This window comes from Vigna angularis, chromosome 1 (assembly GCF_016808095.1).
Source record: "Vigna angularis cultivar LongXiaoDou No.4 chromosome 1, ASM1680809v1, whole genome shotgun sequence".
Lineage (NCBI taxonomy): Eukaryota > Viridiplantae > Streptophyta > Magnoliopsida > Fabales > Fabaceae > Vigna > Vigna angularis.
In genome coordinates, this window is record NC_068970.1 from 64765465 (window position 1) to 64788051 (window position 22587).

A 22587-nucleotide genomic window follows, 5' to 3' on the forward strand; every position below is an offset into this window, starting at 1 on the left:
AACTGATCCCTTCTTTCGAAGAAGTTGATAATTATCTGTGAGCAGAATCCACATGGTAAGGCCCCATTGGAATGTGAAAATCAAAACACTTATCTATCCCAATCCCATCAAAGTATAAAGTTCCCTAAAGGTAAAATTTTCAGACAGATGTGTTAGAAACAAAAACAAAATGATAAAAAAGTCCGAATGGACTAGACAGAGGATAAAACAAAGGAAAACCAGAAAATGCCAAAGTTGTTCATTTTGACCCAAAAATCTGCATATTCCACCACAAACCATCGGCAGCAGCAGACACTGGTTAACCCCAATTGAATGATAGTACTAATAATATAATATACATAATCTTTAACAGTATTGGGTAGCAGAAAAAAGAAAGAAAACCGATCGATCGAAATTCCAGCACCAAAGTTACAAAAGAGAACAAAGCATTGATTGATCGTTTGTTTGTGTCTAAAAGTCAAGAGGTTTGTGTTAAACCTTTGTCTTCCTCCTTGTTACTATTATTACCGTGGAAGATGTGGTTGGTGTCGTTGTTGGTGTTGTTACTACTACTACTACTCAAGTACCTGCAGAGAACCTTACATTTCACTGCACTGCCATAGACATAAAACCCTGGCGTAACCATTATTCTGACCACACTAGGGACCAACTTTGAAGCCTTGTCCCCACCCATATCTTCCATGTAAACCGAATCAAAGCTAACCCCTTTGTCCACTCTGAAGATTGGCAGACTAGGGTGCACCGAGTTTGCCAGCAAGTGCACCATCCACACGCTCTTCGAGGCCCCAAAGAAGGCCTGCAACAGGGGTTCGGGCCAGGCACGGTTCCAACCCAACATCGCAACAATCTCGCTCATTTTCCTATCACAGAACCTGCTGAACTCTTCGCTGAAGTGCCTCGTTCCCTTGCTCAGAACCTCCTCCCACGTCAACCCCTGAAGCATGTTGAAGCATCGGAAACTCTCCTCGCACCGTTCAACCGGGTTCAGCACCGCGTTGCAGGCGTTCTTCTGGAACCCTATGGTTTCGAAGTCCTCGAAGAACGTTCTGTTGAGGAGGGCCTCCAGGTAGAAAAGCAGGCTTCTGGGGTTCTTTGAGAAGGAGATTTTCACGTCGTAAGGTTGGAGCAAAAACGAGACTTTCTCGTACACCTTGCTTCCCATGTGCCTCAGTTGCATGGTCAAGGAACGAGAGAGAAGCTTAACGGACGATCTCGCTTCGGAAACCGACACCAAGAAGTGCTGAATCACCGCGTCCTGGTGAAGCGTTTGACTCTGTTTGAAGGGCGTGGGAGAAGAGACGGCGTTGGCGTTGGCGCATTGTTCGAGGCCGGATTTCAAGCTGTGGCAATAGAGTTCGAGCTTGTTGAGCTTCTTCTCGAGCTCCCCCATGGAATGCATGAGTCTGGAAGCTTCGAGAAGGGCCTCGTCCCGTTTCCTGGTGGCGTGGAGGAGCTTGTGAGAGAGTTCTGCCACCGCCATTTTCCACTGTTCCTCTCTGGAAGCCGGAAGAGGGTTGTGGTGCGACGACGACATGGGGCTCTTGCGGGTGAGTTTGGAGACGAGGGACCTGAAAATGCCATTGGGGCTGGCGAGGAGAGAGGAGGATTGCTTTGTGTGGGAGGCATTGTGGTTGGCGGCGTGATCGAAGGGAAGTATGAAGATTTTGTCTCTGGAGTGTGGCCTGCACTTGTTGCAAGACACGGAGGAATCTTCGTCGGATTCGGATCTCTTTTTCTTGTGGGTGTTGGATTTAGTGTTGATAATGGGCGTGGGAGGATGGTGGTGGTGAGAGGGTGTGCTTCTGGTGTGCCTTGTTGTTTCTTCTCCGGCGAGTTCGTCGAATTCACGGTCCTCTTGAATCTGCAAGAAGAAAAAGGAATTTAGAAAATGAGAAGAAGGAGGAAGAAGGAGGAAGAAGAGAGAAGAAGGCACAGACGGGAGTGAAATGAGGTGATTTGGAGGAGGAAGCCATGAGAGTTTGTGAGAGAGAAAGAGAAGAGTGTGAGACTGAGCTAATGTTGAAGAAGAAGAAGAAGAAGAATGTGGTGGTCCATGATATGAGAAACGAGTGAGAGATTAAAGATAACAATAATAAATAAGGGGTAATGAATGGAGTGAAGAGATTCAACTACTGCTATTTATTGAGAGTGCGGTGGATCACGAAACCACCAACCACGTCTCTGTCTTCTTGAGAGAGATAGCCTCAGTGCATGTGAACCTATTTATGACCTTCACTTCCTTCTTCTTAGTATGAAAATTCTACTACATAGCTAAAATAAAAATAAAATGTTTGGATAGGGTAGAGAACATGTATAATGAAAATAAAATAAAAATATACATGTATAATGAAAGGAAAATGTGAGGCATTTAATGAGAGTGTGAGTGATGGGCCTCTCAAATAAATTCCATTACCAAATTCACTCTGCTCACTATAAATACTTACACTGTTCATTTATTTCTGAAATTCTCATTCACTTCTCTTGATTCATGTGATATACATATATATCACTCGATATAAAACAAAAACTCTTAATCTCAGTAACAATGGAGTCTCTGAAGGGAGGGAAGTACAACATTTTTTGCATTTAATATTCCTACATCAATCCTTAAATCAACAACCATGTCCCATGAAAAACTTAAAGCAATTACAAAAACACTGCATTGTTTTATATTTCATTGTTCATCTAATTAATACCATCTTAATTGAAGATAAAGTGTTTGTTAAAGATAAAAGAGTATGACTTCTTGTTTTTTTTTTTTCTGCTATTTTGAGTCAAGCAAATCTTGCTTCTACCTTTGTATTTTCTCTTTCTTTTGTACTGAGACTTTGGTACGAAACAAACGCACCATAAAAGAAGGATAGTTAAGATTGTTGGTGGTGAAGTGTGTGTACAGATATTTTCACTTTCGATTCCATTTTTATTTTATTTTTTGAACATTTTTTTTTTGTTTCTATTTATTATGTTCTCTCACAAAAAGCAGAAAAACATGTCTGTCCCAATAGAGACAAATGACAACCATTAGAAGAAGGCAAGGGCATAGATTAAGCACTGTAGCCAAACACCCAAGCCAACAAATTTCAAATCCCAAGACTTCACCTTTTGGTTTCAACACTGCTTTCAAACCATCCCAAAACAACTTCAATCAAAAGGGTAACAGTATGGAGGAGATTGGATGCCATTGCCATATCATGGGAGCATTTTTTTGTACTTTTACAAACACTTATCTTTTAGGTAACCATTCATCACGTGAGGTATGAATTTGAATTACTCTTCTGACAAAATGTATATATTAACGTCAAAATGACGACCCTTTATGGTTTCTACACAGAAAGTTTGAGCTTTTTTATCTAACTATTCGGAGATTTACTTGCCCATACGAAATGAAAAAGAAAATGCAAGTGTAATCAATCATACTAAACTCAAGTATAAAAGTCAGAGCCATTTGGTACTGTAAAAGGGATCTTACTTGTACATTCTGATAGAAGTTTAATGAGCAGGAAAAGCTTTATCTATGTAGCTAATCTACATTAGTGAGATATAGTGTTAGTGTAACCAAAATGTAGCTAGGTATTGGTGATAAATCACTCACTGCATGTACATGCCTAATTGAATAATCAGCCTACGGTTTAACAAAGAGGATGAAAGTGATGGTTAGGATTTAGGAGTAATGTGTAGATACTACTAAAAGAGAAACTAGTTGAAGTTGTGAACATGTAAGACTTTTCCCGTTGTGGTCGTAATATAAAGTATTATATTTGGATGTGATGGAGTGAAGGGCAAATTCCAAAGTTAAGGCATATTATAGATTCATAGGTTCACAGAAGCTACCTTCAACTGAAAGAAAAAGGTACTAAAAGCCAATGGAAAGTGGCATTAAGTTGATAACTGTGACTTCGGTGTGTCGTTTTTACACGAGGATAGACAACTGTGCATGAAAGCAATAGATTGTGTCGTGACTCCTTCTATACTTATTATCACCATCAAGTGTATGGCCATTGCTTTACACTGCTTCAAATTCTGTGTAAGCAAATCTAACCCCTCAATCTGCTTTACACAGCTGTATTTGTTCTAAATATCTATATAAAGTCGTATCCTTCATTTTACGCTAAAAATGGATCAGCTTTCTAATATGCAGAAATCTATCTTCTACTTTGTATCATATTGTACATTATTTGAAAGTAAACGATCTTTTCCCATTGGTTAGTCTGTTTGTCTCACCACAAAAACTCACTACAATCTGAAATCTTGATTAAGGTCTTTCTTTTGATTGTTGTGAAACCCTGAAAACTTTCGTCAAAGAATCTGTAACAAACAAAAAAGCCGACATTCCCTTTTGCATATTTTTTCTCCAATGATGTGTGAGATGGTTTAAATGTATATCAATGGTCATAATCAGTAGTCTTTTTCCTTATATTAGATTTGTGATACATCGAGAGTTACTAGCTGATAGTAGTATTTCTTTTTATGCATCTTGTTAATGACAGCATGTTCAGAATTCAAACATTACACACGGCAAAGGGTATTATAGTAAAGTTTGAATCACTCCAGTGTTCGACCACAAGTGTTGATGCACATAAAAAAGCATACAAACAGCACACGAGTCTCCTTATGGCGTGCATTGACCTGCACCAACGGGCACACAACGGAAAATCGTGACTCGGCAACTCATGCTTCGGTACCATCCAAAATTCTCAATTTTGACTTTTTATTTTATTTTATGTCTTTCCTAAGGCGGATTTCTGATGCTTTTATTTATTTTGTCCAGAGGAAGAGCCCCACGTATGGGACCATTTTTGAAATCAATTCCATCTACTCTTAACCAGAGAAGTTGAGACCAGCGGTCATGGTTGTTTAACTCTTATTTAATTTAGATGGAAAGAGGTTTTAGATGGAAAGAGGTTTTCGTACGAAAGAAGTAGCAGGGACTGTTTATGTAAGACCACTTTGTTTTAAATCAGTGACATTAACTTCAATAGAATTACTTTTAGATCGTTCGGCGGTTATCAAAACTATTTTCAAGTAAAGCACCAGGAACAGGATCTACATTGTTTTGAGATCATTTCAGCACCGATAGATTTCGAATACATTGGTTACGGGTTTTTCTCGCCTTCGAGATTGTTTCTTTTAAACACAATTATAGAGAGAAAAACTAAATTTGAAGCATATAACCAACAACCAATAATTACCGTCAAATTTCCACCCAACACATTTAATCTAGATTACATAAATATGCAGTACTCGTTTAAGTATCATGTCCTAAAGGTTGACTACAAATATCAAAGGGAGAAAAAGGTGTGAAATAAGAAACAAACAAAAGTTTTGCAACTTCCTAAGAAGTTAGAAATGAGACCAATTTCAATCTTTTCCACTATGACAGTAGGGCCCATTCCTCTTTTTGGCAAAAGAATCGCACCAATAACAGTATTTACTTGCTGGATCTTAAGGAAAGGAATCTTGAACACACGCTTTCGAGCTTATTAAAATGCCGTTTTGAGCCCATATCACTGAAGAAAATTGACAAGAATTTATGTATCAGGATTGACCTAAAATGCCATTCGACCAGCCAGCCTGCTTTCGAGTATCCTCTTGTCTATAGCTGCGTCAATGGAGCTCATCTGAAAAAAAATGATAATAATGATCAGCATGTAATCATGGACCCCAAATACAACAATAAACTGAATATTCTACAGCATGGTCTTATGCAAGAGATCCAAACTCTGCGAAAGAAGCTGACCTGTGCCAAGTCTGAATTCACTTGTTCCATAAAATAAATTGTAATGATGCTACGAATGGGCAAAAATCTGATGGGTAAGACCATTTTCCACCCAAAACCCCAAACTTTGGAATCAAGCAGGGAGGAGAAAGAATAGCATTGGTAAAACCAAACCCAATAAAATCATATATACATACTCTTTTATGGTGTACATATGCTGGGATGAAAGATCACGAAGTTGATTGTTTGCAGCAAGCTTCACAAACTATGTGGTGGTAATTATAATTAATTACCAAAAGAAAATAATACAGCACCTACTTGAATATTTAGATGCCCACAAGAATTGGAGCATAGCTTGTATTGCAGCCATTCAAAATAAAATAGCATGCACTACCCATTCAGTTTTCAAACAAGCGAGGACTGTCAAAATGATCCTATTTACTTTGCCATTTATTTTACTTTTAAAAAGGATTATAAATTTATTCAGAATGTACCTTTTTAAATAGGAAATAATGTCTAAACAACTGAATCTGAAAACAGGAAGCATAAAGCCTACTCATCTGGTTAGATGTGAAAGCAACTCCGTCTATTACAGAGGTAGTATGACTTACCTGGCTACTTTCATCATGCACCTGATATTTTGGCAAAGACATTCTTCTTTCCTCCTACAGTAACCAAACGTCACAACATTACCAACAAAGAAAATATTAAAACGGAACACAGATTTTATCAAGAACATAGCTTACCATGGACATTGCCTCGTCATCCCAAACTAAGTAGACTTCGTTGGTGGCAGGTTGAGAAGCAGGAGCTTTGTTTGCAATTACTGGGGGAGGCCCAATTGAAGGACCACCAGTATTTGGACCAGAAGCATAAGAGTGTGAATTACTTGCTGCTGCACCTATATAAGAAACAAATAGTGAGAAGGAAATGAAATCACTAGAATCACATAGGATTAATCTCTAGCGAGAAAAACTAAATATCAATAAAAAAACCCTTGTTATAAAAAACCCTCCTGCAGTTCTGAATCAAGGTATCAGTCATAATTGTTCAAAGGAAAGAAAATACAAAGGTTACCTGGAACTCCTATAGCCTGGTAACTACTTGTTACAGAAGAGTGGGTACTCAAATGTGTATCAACAGGGACATTTGTAGACATCACTGGAGTAACTGATGGAACACTTGAGGGCAGAGGTGGAGCAGAATATGTTGAACTTTGGGTCGTTGTATGGTTGTTTCCAACAACAGGGAACAAAGGTTGTGAAACTGGGACCGGTGCAGATGTAAGCAATCCAGGAGGAGCAATCTGAGTTTGCAGTGCTGCTGGAGCAGTTGCTGGCAGTGGAGGCCTGACATTCTGCACAGGAAATAATGGCTGCTGTGTGTATGGGGCAGGAGGAGGAACTGAAACAGCTGGAGGTTGTGAAAACCATGGCTGTGGTCGAGGCGGAACCACCCAAGCATTTGGTGGCAGGGGTACAGCTGGATTATAACTATATCACAGGAATTAAGCATGTGAGCAATTTTTGTGCCACTGATAATTTTAAATAAGTAAAATATGCAAGATTTACAACTTCCTCCTTGCGAGTCAAAGAAGATGAATACAAATAGAGACATTAACATAGAGTAGTAACATACACTGGTGGAATTGCAGGCAAGGCTGATCGTGGAGGATATCCTGTACCCATAGGAGGTGGCCTCATTCCACCTACAAGCTGAGTTGGTGGAATATCAACCTTGGCTGCCTTTGATGGAACATCATCCTCTGCATTAAAAACAAAATACAAATAATTGTGAGAAAGGAGATTAAACATTTTATGTTTCTTCCTGCCAACACTAACAATATTCATAGAATGTTGTGGCCTGAGTCTCGGAAAAATACTCCCATGACAACAAAACACAATCAAGAAACAAGAAATACATACAGCAGTCACAATATATATCTGGCATGATCTTACAACAAATTAAGCAAAACATGCTTTTATAAAAAATAGGGGTATGAAAGGGAGTCAACCTGGCTCACAAGTTTTGACTCATCACATCTTGGGCTAAAAATGAGTCAACGTAAGCATTGAGACAGAAATTTTATAACCTGACTCAATTCACCATGGGTTGACTTACTTAAACATATTTTGTTCTCCGAACTCAATTAGGTTCATTTTTTGGTGAGCTAAAGATTTCATAACACGGCTCAATTCAACATAGGTTGGTAAGTCGACTAATATTTTGTTCTCTCAAGTTATTTTATATAGTTATAGTTATTGCAATACAATCAAATGGAATGACCCGACACATCTATTTATAATAGTAGATTTAAAGTGTTCACCTATTTTAGCCAGCATCAGCATCATTATAAAGATAGTAAAGGAAAATCAAAGTGTCAACCAATATAATTGGGCAAACAAACAAATTAAGCTTTCAAACCATTCAAACATTATTGAACGTAGGTGATTGAAAAATAACATAAGGTTGTTGTTGGTGACTTCCGGGTCAACCCACTTCTAACCCAATTCTCGCAGAACGAATTAAGTGAATTGCATTCACTTTCAGCAACAATTAAAAAATAGTATTTATTTTTTCCAACCAAAAGCAGCTGAGGGTTTTTGACACCTCTAATAAGTCATATTGTAAGCCAGATATGAGTGAAAAATACAAAAACCAAAAACAACTATACGCTTATGACAGAAGCCATCAGACGATATTACCTTCTTCGCCATAATGTGCAGCCAAGATATCGGGTGGAATCCCCTGCATTCCATATATTTCAATATCTGTACTCTCTCTGCCAGGTTTTGCATTGGGCACCCTGAGAAAGAAAAAAAAAAAGGAAAATCAAAACAATAAATAACAAAGAGCAGAACAGTAGTATTTTCTGAAAACGCATAAAATTTACCATCACCCACACTCTAAGAACCAAATCCTCTTGATTAAAGTACCCCTATCTTAACACCAAAATATCCATTCAGGGATAGATCATTAGAATTCAATTAAGCCGAAATCAAACCACCATACAGCCAATCAATCCCTCATATTCCTTAAACATAATCCAATCATAACATCTACTACATTTCTAGCAAGATGTAACAATAAGGCGATTGTTAGGGGTACAAATTACATTAACTCTCTTTCTTCCTTAAAGTGTGACTTACGCTATAATAAAAAAAAATACAAAGCGGGAAAGAAAAAAGAGGGAAATAGTGATATACTTGGTGACCGATTCCTTGTGGACCTGGAGGACGTGGATGGCCATGCCGCTGGCAGTTGAGAGCTTCTTGTGGCAGACGTGACACTTGAAGTGCTTCGCTTTCTGATGCTGCACCAAGATCTTCTCGTCGTCGAATTCGCGATCGCAGTAGTAACACCACACTTTGGAGGAAACCCTCTTCTTCTTCTTCCCCATGATAGTGATTCCGATCACTCGATAATTGAGTTTGTGGCGAAGGTTGGAGCCCGAGGCCTGTGCCCTGCAATGGCAGGGAAGAGGAAGAAGAAGCTAGGGCACGGATTCAGAAGCCAAAAGTTTCAATGGCGGCCCGGTTTGAAGGAATTTGTGATGGAAGCTCACATAAGAAACAATCAAAATCAATGTGAGTGTCTTCAGTGGCCCAAGTGCAACTGGCCCAAAAGTAATCTTATTCATTCACACACTTTTTTTATTGCACCCCATACTACTAAGTGTACCCTAATACTAATAAAAAATATATAATTCTAATGGTTCTGACTTTAGTGAGAGATTTACTCTTCTTCGTTTTCATTTTAAATTATTAAAATATTTTTTACTTATTATGGTTAATATTAAGTTTTATTTAGTTCTTGTAATTTATTTATAGAACATACATTTTATCATTTATCTTTAGTTTTTTATAATTATTTGATTTTTTATAATGTTACTTGATTTTATATATATATATATATATATATATATATATATATATATATATATATATATATATATAAACAGTGTAAAACATATATCATACTAACCAAAATCAAGTCGATAATATCCAATTCAAAACCAGAAGAGAATATAAAAAATTTAAGAAAAAATATAAGTTAAAAAACTTATTTTTTTTAAGTAAAATATAAAATTTTATAATGGTTAATAACTTTTTTCTTGTAAATTAAGAATGTTATTACAGTAAAGGAAATTTAATATAAATATAATATACTTTCTCATAAAATATTTGAAATTTTGTGTTAAAATATTCTCTAAAAGCTGTATATTTTTCTTAGAGTAATAATGTGGACTAACATACATAAATAGTGCATGGATGTTCATGTTGGAAGTAGGAAAGGAAAAAAGGTGCATCGATGTCTGCATTCGTTTTGAGGCTATGTATAAGTATTATGCTTTGCAGCTACCATCAATTATTTCTAACCTAATGATATTGTTCTGTCTTTAATAGTTCCCATCATAAAAGATATGAAGATCATTCTCTAACTTTCGGCACAATTAATGGTCACCATAATCTTATTGGAGCTTATGTTTAATCATCAACCAGATTTTGTGTGCTAAACCATCATGTTCACTAATTTCCCTATTCTTTTTAGAAAATGTTATAGTCAAACTAATGCAAAGGCAAAAATTAAATTTTGGTTTAAATTTGTCTTTATTCTTTGAAATTTGAGTTCTGTTTTTATTTTTGAAATTTAAAATTATTTAAAAAAAGGACTATAGAAATGATGTATTTTGTGATATGATAGAACATTCTGGTTTTAGTTTTGTTTAATAAGTGAGTACAGTTCAACATTAACAGGAATCATCCCGTGACTCCTATGTATGATGAAGAGATAACGCAAATTCATTGTCAATAAATACTGATTAGAAACCTCTAACCAGGCTGACAGCAAGGCCTAAATGCTAATTATTCTTTTTCTGTGCCATTAATTATTGTGTGCCATCACTTTATTATTCCTCCAAAATGGAAATTGCTTAGAGGTAGAGTGTGTTAATTTAGAATTTTATTTTAACGTTAAACATGTTTTTAATCTATAAATTTAGATATAAAATATATTTTTTATTAAAACTTTAATATATTTTTATTTTAAAACTTTAAAAATAAGTAGAATAGTTATTTTAATTTAGCATGTTATTTTTTTTTTCATATCATACTAATGATTGTCGGATCAATCATACACATAGTAGCAACATGATATTGATAAATTTAAATAAAATGTGATTATGATCATTTAAGTCATAATTATAAATATAAGTCTATGCATCAAATGAAAGTTTGAGATAAAAATGTAAGTGATAACATTTAATATACATTAAGCGTTTCAATCATAATATTGTTATTGATTTTGATGTTAGAGTGTCCTATGTAGATAACTTTAAGTTTAATTAAACTCACATATAAGACAAACTCTAAAGTAAAAACAAACATTTGGACTTTCAAAACATTCTTTATATTGTGACACGACCTCAACTCCATATCCCATAAACAATATTTGAAGTTGATATTTGAACTTATACTTATGAAACGGTGAAAAAGATAAGTCAAATTCTCATATATTAATTGATTAATAATAATACTTTGACACAGTTATTCATTTTGATACTCAAATGACACGCTGTGAATCACAATAATAATTTTATTCAACCAATCATATTACATCATTTTACAAATTAATGACATGTTATTGTATGAAATGAATGTATTTAGCACTGATGTATCAAGATAGTGGTACTCCCAATTGATTAGAGTTCCAACTTCACAAGTGAAAATATATTTAACTCCGGTTAATGAAAAAGAAGTGACTGTAGTGTGTAAGAGAGAGGTTGAATTTGGTGTAAAAGTTCTTATGTGCAGTGCAGACAATTAATGGTAATCTTAAAAATATGCTTTTTTTTACTTCACAAGGCAATCAACCGTATAGAAATAGCAAGCGGAGCCTAGACATTAATAACAAAATTTGCATATCCAGGGAAATTTATGTCACCGTGTAGCTGTATGGCCCAGAAACTCTTTTGTTTTGCATAACCCAAGACGTGGTCCAAAACAAGGTAGAGAGTGAAAAAATGTCTAAGAATCATTTTCATTTGTCTCCTAGCTTTTGTTCATTCCCCCTTTCATATCCCATTTTCTCATGCATTTTGCATATTTCAAGGTCATTTATAATCTCTACATCGCCTTTTGGAAACTTTTCACATATAATAAAGTAATAAAATTTTGGTGACAAATTCTTGAAGGAGAACACACCATCATGTGGGTCAAGGGTCATTTTTTTGGAACTAACATGGGTCGTTTTATTTTAAGACAGAGAGGTTTAGTCTAATACACTCATGAAAGGGAAAAAAAATACCAAAGAGGAAAGTGGCTGCAATATCATGTTGTTTGCACCAAGAATGGTGATGTATCACAGATACCAAGTTTTAGTTCCTTCAAACATAATACAGAGCCATTTGCTGTCATTTTGCAATTCTGCACAGAATATTTCACAATGACTCTTAGCTCAAATTGCTGTCATTTGACTCTTAGCTCAAATTATTGATATATTCTTCACTGAAGTTTTTCTAGGAACAAAGAAACAATTTTTCTGACCTTGAGAATTGAAAAACTATTCAAACAAGAATGCAGTACTGATCTGCATGGACTTACAGCTAGGAAGCTTTACAAGGAAGACATTCTTTGGGTCAAAATTCAAGGCTGTTCACATGATCAATCAGAATGCCTACACTTCTATATGAAAGGCAAACATATGTATGCTATAATCCCAATACACCTATGGTTTTGGACCTGCTGATTTGTGTGTTGGAGAGTGGGAACCTTTTTAATGCTGTCCTTCTGTATTAATAATTGAAAATTTATTTATTAATTAATAAAATAAATTTAACTTTTGTGTCAGTACTACTGTAGACTAGTCTGACTTTGTTAGTATGCAAGATATTTCATATTTGATTAAACTAAAGCATGGTAATCTAATAAGTAACATTTTCCCATTTGGCCCCAACTAGACTCCAAATGGAGTGTGTGAGAGAGAGGAAAGGATGTTCAACTTTTCTTTTGATAAGTAGCATCAGTTTAGCTTGAAAAGCACAAAAAGAAACAAAAGCAAGTCACAGATTCCATTGTGTGGCATGAGGGCTGAGGCTACTGATTGAAAAATATAGCATATGCCCACAATTGCAGCAAGACAAAGCAGAGCCCACCTAACAACCCAAGAAGAAAAGGGCACCCCACAAATTAAAATTCATTATTTCAAATCAATAAATAATAATCATTCAAAACACATTCCTCTCACAAGCCCCTTCAAGTTTCATTCTATTCCTTCTCTCTCTTTCTCTCTCAACCATGCCTGTTGTCACAAACAGAACAACACCTACAGTGGCAGAGCACATCAAATGGAGAAGACCCAGAAACCAATTCAACCATCAACACCACCACCCCATTCCAGAATCAGATCCAAACCCTCAAATCCCTTCCATAATCCAATCAACTAGGAGCAAGTCCACCATATCCTCCCTGCTCCTCTCCACTTTCTCCAACAATACTCCCTCCTCCAATAATGACAGCCCCACCATCAATGCCACTGCCCAAAGCAAGAAAAAAACCAACTTTTCCGCAGCAACGTTCAGAGGGCTGGGGTGCACCGCCGGCGCGTCACAGCAGGTGTCGGTGCCAGCGGTGATTCGCTCCTCCGCCGATTGGCAAGGGAAGAAAACAAGAAAGAAGAAGCACAAGAGGACCACCAACGGCGGCAAGAACAAGACTTTCCATGGCGGGATTCTGGAGGGTTCCAATCCTGGGTGTGTGGATTTTCAAGATGTTTGGTGTGGCCCTGGCATTGGGTTCTCAGCAGATGCTGCTGCCTCTGTTGATTGTGTTGTGGCTCGGAAGAATGTATCTTCCAGAGGGAAAATTGATGTGGATAAGATTACTCACAGGGAGGTATTCTCATTTCCTCAATGTCTGATATTTTTTTCAGTGATTTGGTGCCCAAATCTGTTGAAATAGCCTTTTCTTTCATCTGCTTCTTCTTGATGTTACTCTTCAACTCAGAACAATGTTTGCTTTCTATGAACAACCTGCATTAATGTTTATTTTTCCGTTTTTAACCCCAACAAAATGATCTTTTGCAAGCATTAACAATTCCTTTCTTGATTGGTAATTTCTTTAGGTTCTGTTTATCAATGAAATGGTAGCAAGAAAGTAGAAAAAAAAATCATTTGTTTGTGCATTGATGAAGATCTTTCTACCAGCCCTTCGAAATCCCGTGCTACTTTTTTTTTGCTATGTTTAAATTTCCATGAAATATATCCAAGACCAAGTATAAAAAAATTATTTTTGTGTATGGGCCTGAAGTCTTTGATCGTTTTCATGTAGGGCTGTTTTTTTGTTTTCTTTTTGCAGTGCATGTGATCTCTGATCATCTTATCTATACTTTTATTCCTTCTATATTAAAACAATTCTTTATAGTACAAACTAACTCATTTAAAGCTTTTAAAATTATGAAATTATACATAACTATCCTTTGACCCTATTATTAATCCATTAATGTTTCTTTCCTTTCATGTTTCATGCGGAGATAACAAGAAATAATGATTACGGGCAACCAAGAGAATGGCTTGTTATTTTTACAAATAATTATTTTGGTTATTAATCGGTATTGGTACCCTTTGAGAACGCGTGGTAGTTAAGTTACAGATGGAAGAAAGAGGAGTTGATTGATTGGATTGGTGTTGAGTGGGAAACAACGATCCGTAATTTATGCGTTTAGATAGACACGTGAATGATTAGTTGGGATTTTCCTTTGAGTTCTGTTTCGTCATAATTTATGTTTCACAATGTTTTGACGTGATTTCGAGCTAACGAACACTGCCTCATCATTAAATATATATATATTGACAGCGATCATCGTATGTGGGAAGGCGCACAGAAACCTTCACTTTTCTGGACACTGATTCTGACATTTTCACGCCACGCTCTGCCTCTGACTCTTATGGAACTGCAACATACTATCGTCATGTTAGAGATCCTTCATCTGATGGTTTTGCTGAGGTTGCCTCTAATATACATATACCCTTTTTACTATCTTTCTGTCACTAATCATAAGTTCATGCTTAGTATGGTTGAATGTGTTTCATACCATTTATATGATTTGTTCTTGTAAAAAGATCGTGATTTATTCTTTTTTTTTTAATAACGTGTTTAAATATGGAATTAGTAATTCAAATTGTTTACTCTGTGGATAGGACTTGCATGTGCTGGCTGGCTGCAAAGTTAGAAAACTGAATTTTGACTTTCCTTGAAGTGAACGTGTCATGCTTTTAACTGTAAATACATAAACTTGTTGTTTTTGCTGCCAAGAATGAAGTTCTTTTGTATTCAATATGTGGACTTAGAATCTGATGGTATTTTTTGTGTTAGGCTGCTCGATTATTTCGAGTACAGTGAGATGGTGAAAAATTGCTCTGTAAATGGTGCGGTGTGCATAGTGACTGTTTTGTGTTGGTAGAAAGTTAAGACAGCACATTTCACTCAAATTAAACGATAAATGAATATACTTGCATTTGTGACACTTGTTTTAATGTCTATCACTCTTTTATGTTTGTATTATCAGATTGTTAGGGGAAGTCATTATTTGATAAAGAATGCATGTGTATTTCGCCTTGTGTTATATCCAATCATGTCTTTGCATAGATTTTTTGTTGCAGTCGAGCTAATATTGCATATCTTGATTTTTACTGGCAATTTGAAGATAATGATGCTTCAAGGGAGTCTACTAATGGGTGGACAACTAAATTCACACGATCAATATAGAGACTGGAGACTTGATGTTGATAACATGTCCTATGAGGTTAGTTATTTCTCAAGCATAGCTGTCCATTTCCTTTTACAATATTCTATTTTCAAGCTATGGACATTGTTTTATGTTGGTCAATACATGCGGTTTGTGTTTGATAGCAATTGCTTGAGCTTGGTGAGAGAATTGGTCATGTGAACACTGGACTTAAGGAAGATGAGATGGGACGGAACATAAGGAAAGCCAGGCTTCAATTTTGGGATGATACATCAAAGCATCAAATAGATAAAGAGTGCAGCATTTGTCAGGTAAGTTTTGAAATTGAGTTAAATTTCTGATCATAGCAGTTTCTTACATTGTTTTTCTTCTAGGTATTGTGTGCAAAATAGATATCTTCTTAAGTTTTGTTTGAATGATTGAGTAATTGATTGAATATTTTTCTGTTGTCCAATCACAACAAATTGTTATGTATGATAGAGTTGTTGACTTTTGCAATAACTATTTTAGTAATCATACCAACAATGACTTCTGATTAGTTGATAACATAAAATTTTTTACATTGAGAGTGTGCATTCTTGTTCAGGAGGAGTATGAAGCAGGTGATGAGCTGGGGAGGCTAAATTGTGAACACAGTTATCACTTTCAGTGTATAAAACAATGGGTTTCACAGAAAAACTTCTGCCCAGTATGTAAGCAGCAAGTTGCAGCACGACATTGAGTGACACAATCCTACTGTTTTTTTGGAAAGCTTCCATCTATAGATTTGTGTATAGTTTTTCATATCCAATACAAGCAAGAATTTTCATTCTTTGCTGTCATTTATCATTTCATATTTCAAAACTTAAGCATATCTTATCCTCTGTGAGGAGGCGGCAATTATATGATATTGAGTAAAGGTTTTTTAATTGGGTTGAGAGTTGAGACCTTTGCATATTAGAGGCAAGAGTGGCCTTGCCTAAGTGCACTTTTCTTTTGGTTTTCAATGGAGTTGTGTCTGTTACAAATTAGGATATTTCTATTTTGAATGCTTGTCCTCAACTATACCCCTTTGGGTCATGTGGAGATAGATTTTGTTGTTAGTGGCTGTATCTTTAATCTCTATACAAAATTTAAAAAATGTTCAATCTCTATAAACATTTTTACATGTTTACTTTGTATGAAATAATAGCCATGCATTCTCCACCCCTAACTAAGCAAAAGATGTTAACATTGTTAGTATGAAAAAGAAAAAAAAATGCAGAGGTGAGGCACAAATGTTATGAAAAGATTTGTTTCATTTTCTTCTGAGAGTTTTGAGAACCTTGGACAGTTGAATGTTACGTTGCATTACATTATTCACCATCAAGAAGGACAAGGGCATCATGAAAACTCAAACACTTTTCTTAGTGACAAGGATGTCTCCCATGTGAACCACCAAAAGTAGACCACTCCATGAATCACGGTTCACAAAATGAAATAAATAAAACAATAATAAATGGACCACTCCCACGTCAGATAACAACCCTGCATGAGCAATTAAAGCCTCCATGCTTGGTTTACTCGTCAAAGTGCCAGTGATATGTGAGCTCTCAAACTCGTTAGCTTTATCATATATCACATTCCTAACACTATGCTGTCACGTCACAAGAACAGTGGAATACTTCTTCTTGGAGTTGGAGTTTCCATCGGTGTTATTGGCCCACAAGACAAACTTACAGTTGTATTGTAAGCATGAATTTATTTCAATTTCTATCGCCATGCTAAGATTCTACTCTGTAGCCATCTCTTTTCTTTTTGGTTGATTCATTTACAAGAGAGAGAATGTGCTTTGCAATCTCAGCTGAGGCATTGGGGTTTGCAGCTTTCAGAGCCCTCTCAGACATGTCTTCCATCTTCTTCTGGTCCCCTGTCATGCATATTTTCAATGCCCAAAATTCAAATCAACAAACATGCAAGAGAAAAAAAGAAAAGAAAAGAAAAGGAGATGCATGTTGCTTAACTCAAACAGGTAAGTCCTGAATTTTGAAAATACAACAAACATGGTGAATTCATCATACAACAGCAACCAGTCAAAGTGTTGATCAGTGACAGATTATATTAATGGAAGAATTTGTAATTTCAAAATTAAGGTGTACTATAGTAGTCATTGCTACCTATGATGCAGATCTAAAAGTGGAGGGAAAAAGGACAGACAACAAAAATGAAATTACTAGTGCAGCTTTTTAGGTTACTAAAATTTGGAGTAAGAAACAAGGAATGTCAGAAGATTGTTAGGTTTCACTTTACAGAAACGGTGAGACAGAAGGTTGGGACTTGGGGGCAAAGAATGCTTGAACTTGCTCTGAAAGATAAAAGATAGTAAATTATTATTTACTCTTTAAGACTTTAACCCTTTCCCAAACTTCAAGTTTCAATTCTGGTAGCCAGTTACTGCACTATGCTCGGAGTCTACAATTTAGAAGTTTACGACATAGGGCCATCATTAGTTGAAATATTGCCCCTGAGAACCTTAAACCTTTTAGAAATTCATAATGATATTTGACAACATTTTTTTTACAACGTTTTAACATCCATTTACATGTCATTTTAGTGTTTATGATTATTATTATTAATTCTGAAATAATTTTGGACCAATCACATATTGACATATAAATAATGTTAAAATGTTGTCAAAGTATCATTATCCTTTAGAAATATAGTTATAGATCAAGAATTTTTTCTAAGCACAAGTCTTACAAGATTATTGCCATTGGTATTGTTGTTTTTGGACATTAGTACAAGACTTAAGCAATAAGCTTCTTTACCCTTGAATATGTTCAACACTGAGCAATATAACAGGTCGTTGTTGAAGATACCAACAAATACTACCAGTTCAACATTTAATTCTCTTGTGTTTGCACTCCAAATTGGGTTGAGATCTTCTATATTACTAATGTAAATGCATCTTTATCTTTCTGATTTCCCATAAAAAAGGATTTACTAGGTGACATGACAGGGATCTGATTTCTTGATTTGTGGTTTTTTTACTAAAGCTTAATAAAAAATTGTGGAATGATTTTCAAACCAGAAAATTTTCAAGACACGTTTTGAAGATGAAGGTTACATACTTAAAATCTTTTCAATTGCAATGGCGAGTGTACTCGAGTCTAGCTCATCCTCAGTTATAACAGTCACACCAGCTAAGTCTGCCATCAAGGACGCATTTCTGAACTGATTCCCCTCAGAGAAATATGGCGAAGGTATCTGCAAATAATAATTCAACAAAAATGTCATCGTTTTCCTTTGTTATGAGCTGCAGATCCAACTTAAAAGGAAAAGTATATGCTTTTACACAGTATAATTGTTCAGCTCAATGCGTCTGAACTATTATTACATTCATTTTTAAATAAGAATCCGAATGAATAAAACAAACGAGTAAAAAACAAAATTTAACTACCAGGATTGATGGTTTTCCAGTTGCCAATATTTCATAGCAAGTCATTGCACCAGCTCTAGAAACAATCAAGTCTGCTGCTGCATATGCCAAATCCATACAATGCATGAACCTTCATAAAAGGGGATATGTCAGATAAGCTATCACTAAACCAAACCTCAGTTGCAAGTGAGATATAAAAGAATGCAGAAAAAACTAGTACTGACTTTTCATTTGAAAATGATGTCCATGATGACGACTAATTTTAAGGATTTGCATTGATGCTTTGTAAAATGTGGATCCTAATAACAGAAATCCTATATAAACTATCCATTATATTGAATCAAGGAATTTTGAACTGGTCCTACATAAACACATTAAAATAGAAATCCCATTCATGTCAATTTCAAAATGCACTATGCACTAAGCAGAGTGGTCTCGCACCAGGAAGCGCACTAACGATAATTGATTGGACTTTTTGATCATGAAGTGGGTTGAGTTTTGAAAAGTATTCAAGCAAAGAAACGATTTTCACATATCAACTCCAAAAAAATCCTTTATTTCCTGTATTTCCGCAGCCAGAGTCATAACACTTATAATAACAATTCCATGTAAAGATGTCACTTTGGAAAATTGAATAGTCAATTTTTTGCGGAATTGTTATATAATATGTCAGATCACGTTCAATATTACCACACAATGGAATAGGGTAATCTTGATTAGTTTCTCTCTGCAGAAGATAGTTTTACTCTGCTTTGTATTTAATTACTTGTTAGCTGCAGCTGTTACAGATTGGTGAGTATGTCACCGAAGTGAAAGGAGCAAGTGAGCAATTTGATAAATTCTACCCGTATTGCAACTAAACAGGGTCTGTTGCATGATCAAATAATGCTACTATGATCTATCAAAAAAATAGAAAATCAATCTCCCTCTTGTGAATATATCTGCATAGTTCCATGCAGTAGTTTTACAGAAAAGGCAAACGCAGTTACGAGTTTTGAGAAGCACTCACGGTGTCATATACAAGCGTGGATGACTCTTGACAAGGCTATCCATTTCATCAAAGGCTTCAACCCCAGTTTGCCATATAATACGCAAACCGCTATCCCGTCTCAGCATCTGATAGTACAAATTCAGCATCGCAATGTTAACTGAATTGGCGCCATAGGAGCCAGCAAGCACCAACAAAACCCTGCCACCACAATCCAAACCCGGAAAAAAATGACAGGTGGCGGTTTCCTTGGAGACGAGGTTCCTAATAGAGAATCTAACGGGGTTGCCACACACGAAACACTTGTTCCTGGGAAAACTGTCAAGGGTGGAGTTGAAAGCAACGATGATGGCGTCGGCGAGGGGGGAGAGGAGGGTGTTGGAGAAGCCAGGGACGGAGTTGGGTTCGTGGATGACAACGTTGGTGCCTCGGAGCTTGGCGGCGAGGCAGGCGGGGAAAGAGACGTAGCCGCCAGTGCTGACGAGAACGTGGGGTTGGAAGCCTCGGAGGTGGCAGAGGCATTGGAGAAGAGAGTTGAAGAAACGGTGAGGGAAGAAGAAAGGGTTCGTGTCGGGTGGTGCGGGGACAGAGGCGAAGTCGTAGCCGGCGGAGGAGATTGCGGCGCTTTCCACGCTGTTGGGGGCGCCGAGGAAGAGAAACTGGCCCGAGGGGTTCAGGGATTTGAGCTCCTCCGCGATTGCCACCGCAGGGTAGATGTTGCTGCCGGTGCCGCCGCCGGCGAAGGCCACACGGAGAGGGTCGTTGGAGGTAGGTGATGAAGAGTGGCATGTGATGGAGAGCCTTGTGGGGTGGGGTGATGTTGGTGTTTGGAATCGGAAACTGCGAAAGGGTGTGGAGAAGAAGGAGAAGGAAACAGTGGTGGTGGCAGCCATTGACGCATGTGCTTGATCAAGTTGAAGATGACAACACTACCTCCATTCTACCATGTTTCAACTTTGTACTAGGAAAGTTTCAACTACCTAGTCATTATTTACATGGTTAGAAGTTACAGTTATTTACCGTTATTATGGAGTGAAGATTAGAATAGTATGATTTTGACTTATAATATCACATGTCTATAATTAGGAAAATGTTATTTTCTCTAAACAATAATAAGATATTGAATCAAGTTATTTATTATAAAAATAATAAAATGAGTTATAGGTTAGTGGTATGATATTATAAGGTTATCAATCACATGGGTTGGGTTGGGGAAGAAATTAATATTAGTTAAATGTTTAGGAATATGTGGTAGATATACTTTTTGTCATATACTAATTAAAAAAATCTTCGGCGCGTTATTGACTAAATTATTTTAATTCTAAAGTATTATTCAAACAAATATTAGCAATTTTTTTTCAAAAAAATATATTAAATAATTTATACGGTAAGATATAGTAAATTTAATTTCTTTAATAATAACTATAATTCTTTAAATGTAACTAAAAATAAATATATAAGTTATAATTCATCAATTATCATAAAAACTTTAACAAATTTATTTTCTTATATAAAAAAATACTCCTATAAACATAAAAAATCACTTATTTATAAGTTATAATATTTCCAAAAGCATTGTAGTATCCTCTATTTCAAACACGAAAAACGTTAACTGCCTAATCGTGGAACTTCACATTATTAATTAATTAAATTTAAATACATTATCATTTACAGTTAATTTTAATTTTCCTTAAAATGTTGAAAAAATATTAAAAGTACGTGTACATGAATTGAAATGGTAATTTAGTCAATGAAAGGTGACGTATGCAGGCAGTGTTGTTTAATGTGTGTGACTTTGACTTGTGAGAAACGACATAGCAGCATTATGAATTGAGTTCTGAATAATGTGTTTTGGGTTTAATTTATTAAAACTTATGAAATGATTATTATGTTTGTTTATTTAGTTACAAGTTAAACTCCTTTAAATTACTCAAGAAATACTTACTTGCTAAAAAATAAGATAATTATTTTAAGTAATATAATTATATTATTTGTAAGATAAGTACTGAAAATTTAGTAAAAGAATGTTTTCAGCCTATACACTACTTGAAAGCGTAATAATATCTAAATTACTTAGGCATTCAAATTATTAAATAGGAACAATTTCATAATCAGGTATATATAAAAAGTATAATATTTTATGAAACTATCTAGATATTTTAGGACCTATCTAGATAATTCTCCATGGTTTTTTCTAATATTAAAATATCAATAATTATATGATGAATAAACTAAAATACAGAACAAAATAAAAAATAGTTAAACTCCACTGAGTTTAAATTATATCTAAATTATTATAATATATATTGATAGAGAATCTCTTACTCTTTCTTGTATTTTTCTACTGTAACATTATAACTCTCATGAATATTATTTGATTTTTTTATTCCGAGTCAACTTGAAAATTTTAATTCATACTAATATTCCTAACAGCATTTGCACGTTCTATTGAACGATCCCTGTAATATTTTTTTCTTACAATGAAAATAAGAAATGAAGATGAAAGATGTAACATCCCAATTATATAATAATCAATATTATATAATAATCAATATTATATAATAAGGATGTTGACATTCAAATATAGAGAACAGTCGGAATTTTGACGTGTAATTAAATGTAATAAATTACAGTCATCCAAATAAAAGGAGTAATAATTTAAACTTAAACAATTGAAAGGATTAAACACTACAAGTGTTCAATCAAGAAATTCTAAGAAGACTAATCTGCAAAATCAGTAAC

The 22587-nt window shown here is 35.5% G+C and overlaps 4 protein-coding genes across 7 annotated transcripts; 1 reads left to right on the plus strand and 3 right to left on the minus strand.

The window, feature by feature from the left end:
- Positions 1-213: 213 nt before the first annotated feature.
- On the minus strand, positions 214-2118 carry LOC108323389 (IRK-interacting protein). The gene is made up of 2 exons (XM_017555833.2): positions 1938-2118; positions 214-1861 (listed from the first exon to the last, which is right to left on the minus strand). The coding sequence occupies exons 1-2, from the start codon at positions 1971-1973 to the stop codon at positions 458-460; spliced, it is 1440 nt and encodes a 479-aa protein (XP_017411322.2). The 5' UTR covers positions 1974-2118; the 3' UTR covers positions 214-457.
- A 3050-nt stretch (positions 2119-5168) lies between these two features.
- On the minus strand, positions 5169-9272 carry LOC108323414 (protein SUPPRESSOR OF FRI 4). 4 transcript variants are annotated; one of them, XR_008246636.1, is made up of 8 exons: positions 8923-9272; positions 8422-8522; positions 7355-7481; positions 6794-7209; positions 6463-6617; positions 6328-6381; positions 5738-5981; positions 5481-5618 (listed from the first exon to the last, which is right to left on the minus strand). XR_008246636.1 is itself a non-coding variant. In XM_052872125.1 (8 exons), the coding sequence occupies exons 1-8, from the start codon at positions 9114-9116 to the stop codon at positions 5615-5617; spliced, it is 1119 nt and encodes a 372-aa protein (XP_052728085.1). In that variant the 5' UTR covers positions 9117-9272; the 3' UTR covers positions 5481-5614. The 4 variants fall into 4 exon arrangements, 3 of the variants coding, with proteins under 3 accessions (XP_017411351.1, XP_052728084.1, XP_052728085.1); XM_052872125.1 differs by having other exon boundaries at positions 5914-5981; XM_017555862.2 differs by lacking the exon at positions 5738-5981 and having other exon boundaries at positions 5169-5618.
- Positions 9273-12890: 3618 nt separating this feature from the next.
- Positions 12891-16605, plus strand: LOC108323411 (uncharacterized). The gene is made up of 5 exons (XM_017555859.2): positions 12891-13608; positions 14569-14718; positions 15419-15517; positions 15625-15771; positions 16047-16605. The coding sequence occupies exons 1-5, from the start codon at positions 13012-13014 to the stop codon at positions 16179-16181; spliced, it is 1128 nt and encodes a 375-aa protein (XP_017411348.1). The 5' UTR covers positions 12891-13011; the 3' UTR covers positions 16182-16605.
- A 112-nt stretch (positions 16606-16717) lies between these two features.
- Positions 16718-20780, minus strand: LOC108323410 (uncharacterized). Its single transcript, XM_017555858.2, has 4 exons — positions 19867-20780; positions 18879-18987; positions 18550-18685; positions 16718-17348 (listed from the first exon to the last, which is right to left on the minus strand). The coding sequence occupies exons 1-4, from the start codon at positions 20736-20738 to the stop codon at positions 17203-17205; spliced, it is 1263 nt and encodes a 420-aa protein (XP_017411347.2). The 5' UTR covers positions 20739-20780; the 3' UTR covers positions 16718-17202.
- Between the last annotated feature and the right edge of the window lie 1807 nt (positions 20781-22587).

Bases quoted from the DNA above. Each gene is read 5' to 3' on its own strand.
- LOC108323389 (XM_017555833.2), bottom strand. From the start codon at position 1,973: ATGGCTTCCTCCTCCAAATCACCTCATTTCACTCCC. The intron at 1,862-1,937 runs GTCTGTGCCTTC...TTCTTCTTGCAG, and splicing joins AATCACCTCATTTCACTCCC to ATTCAAGAGGACCGTGAATT.
- LOC108323414 (XM_052872124.1), bottom strand. From the start codon at position 9,116: ATGGGGAAGAAGAAGAAGAGGGTTTCCTCCAAAGTGTGGTGTTACTAC. The intron at 7,210-7,354 runs GTATGTTACTAC...CCTGTGATATAG, and splicing joins TTGCCTGCAATTCCACCAGT to TTATAATCCAGCTGTACCCC. The intron at 6,618-6,793 runs GTAACCTTTGTA...TTTCTTATATAG, and splicing joins CCAGGCTATAGGAGTTCCAG to GTGCAGCAGCAAGTAATTCA.
- LOC108323411 (XM_017555859.2), top strand. From the start codon at position 13,012: ATGCCTGTTGTCACAAACAGAACAACACCTACAGTGGCAGAGCACATC. The intron at 13,609-14,568 runs GTATTCTCATTT...ATATATTGACAG, and splicing joins ATAAGATTACTCACAGGGAG to CGATCATCGTATGTGGGAAG. The intron at 14,719-15,418 runs GTTGCCTCTAAT...GGCAATTTGAAG, and splicing joins CATCTGATGGTTTTGCTGAG to ATAATGATGCTTCAAGGGAG.
- LOC108323410 (XM_017555858.2), bottom strand. From the start codon at position 20,738: ATGGCTGCCACCACCACTGTTTCCTTCTCCTTCTTCTCCACACCCTTT. The intron at 18,686-18,878 runs GTAGTTAAATTT...TATTATTTGCAG, and splicing joins CTGGAAAACCATCAATCCTG to ATACCTTCGCCATATTTCTC. The intron at 17,349-18,549 runs GTATGTAACCTT...TATGCATGACAG, and splicing joins TGCAATTGAAAAGATTTTAA to GGGACCAGAAGAAGATGGAA.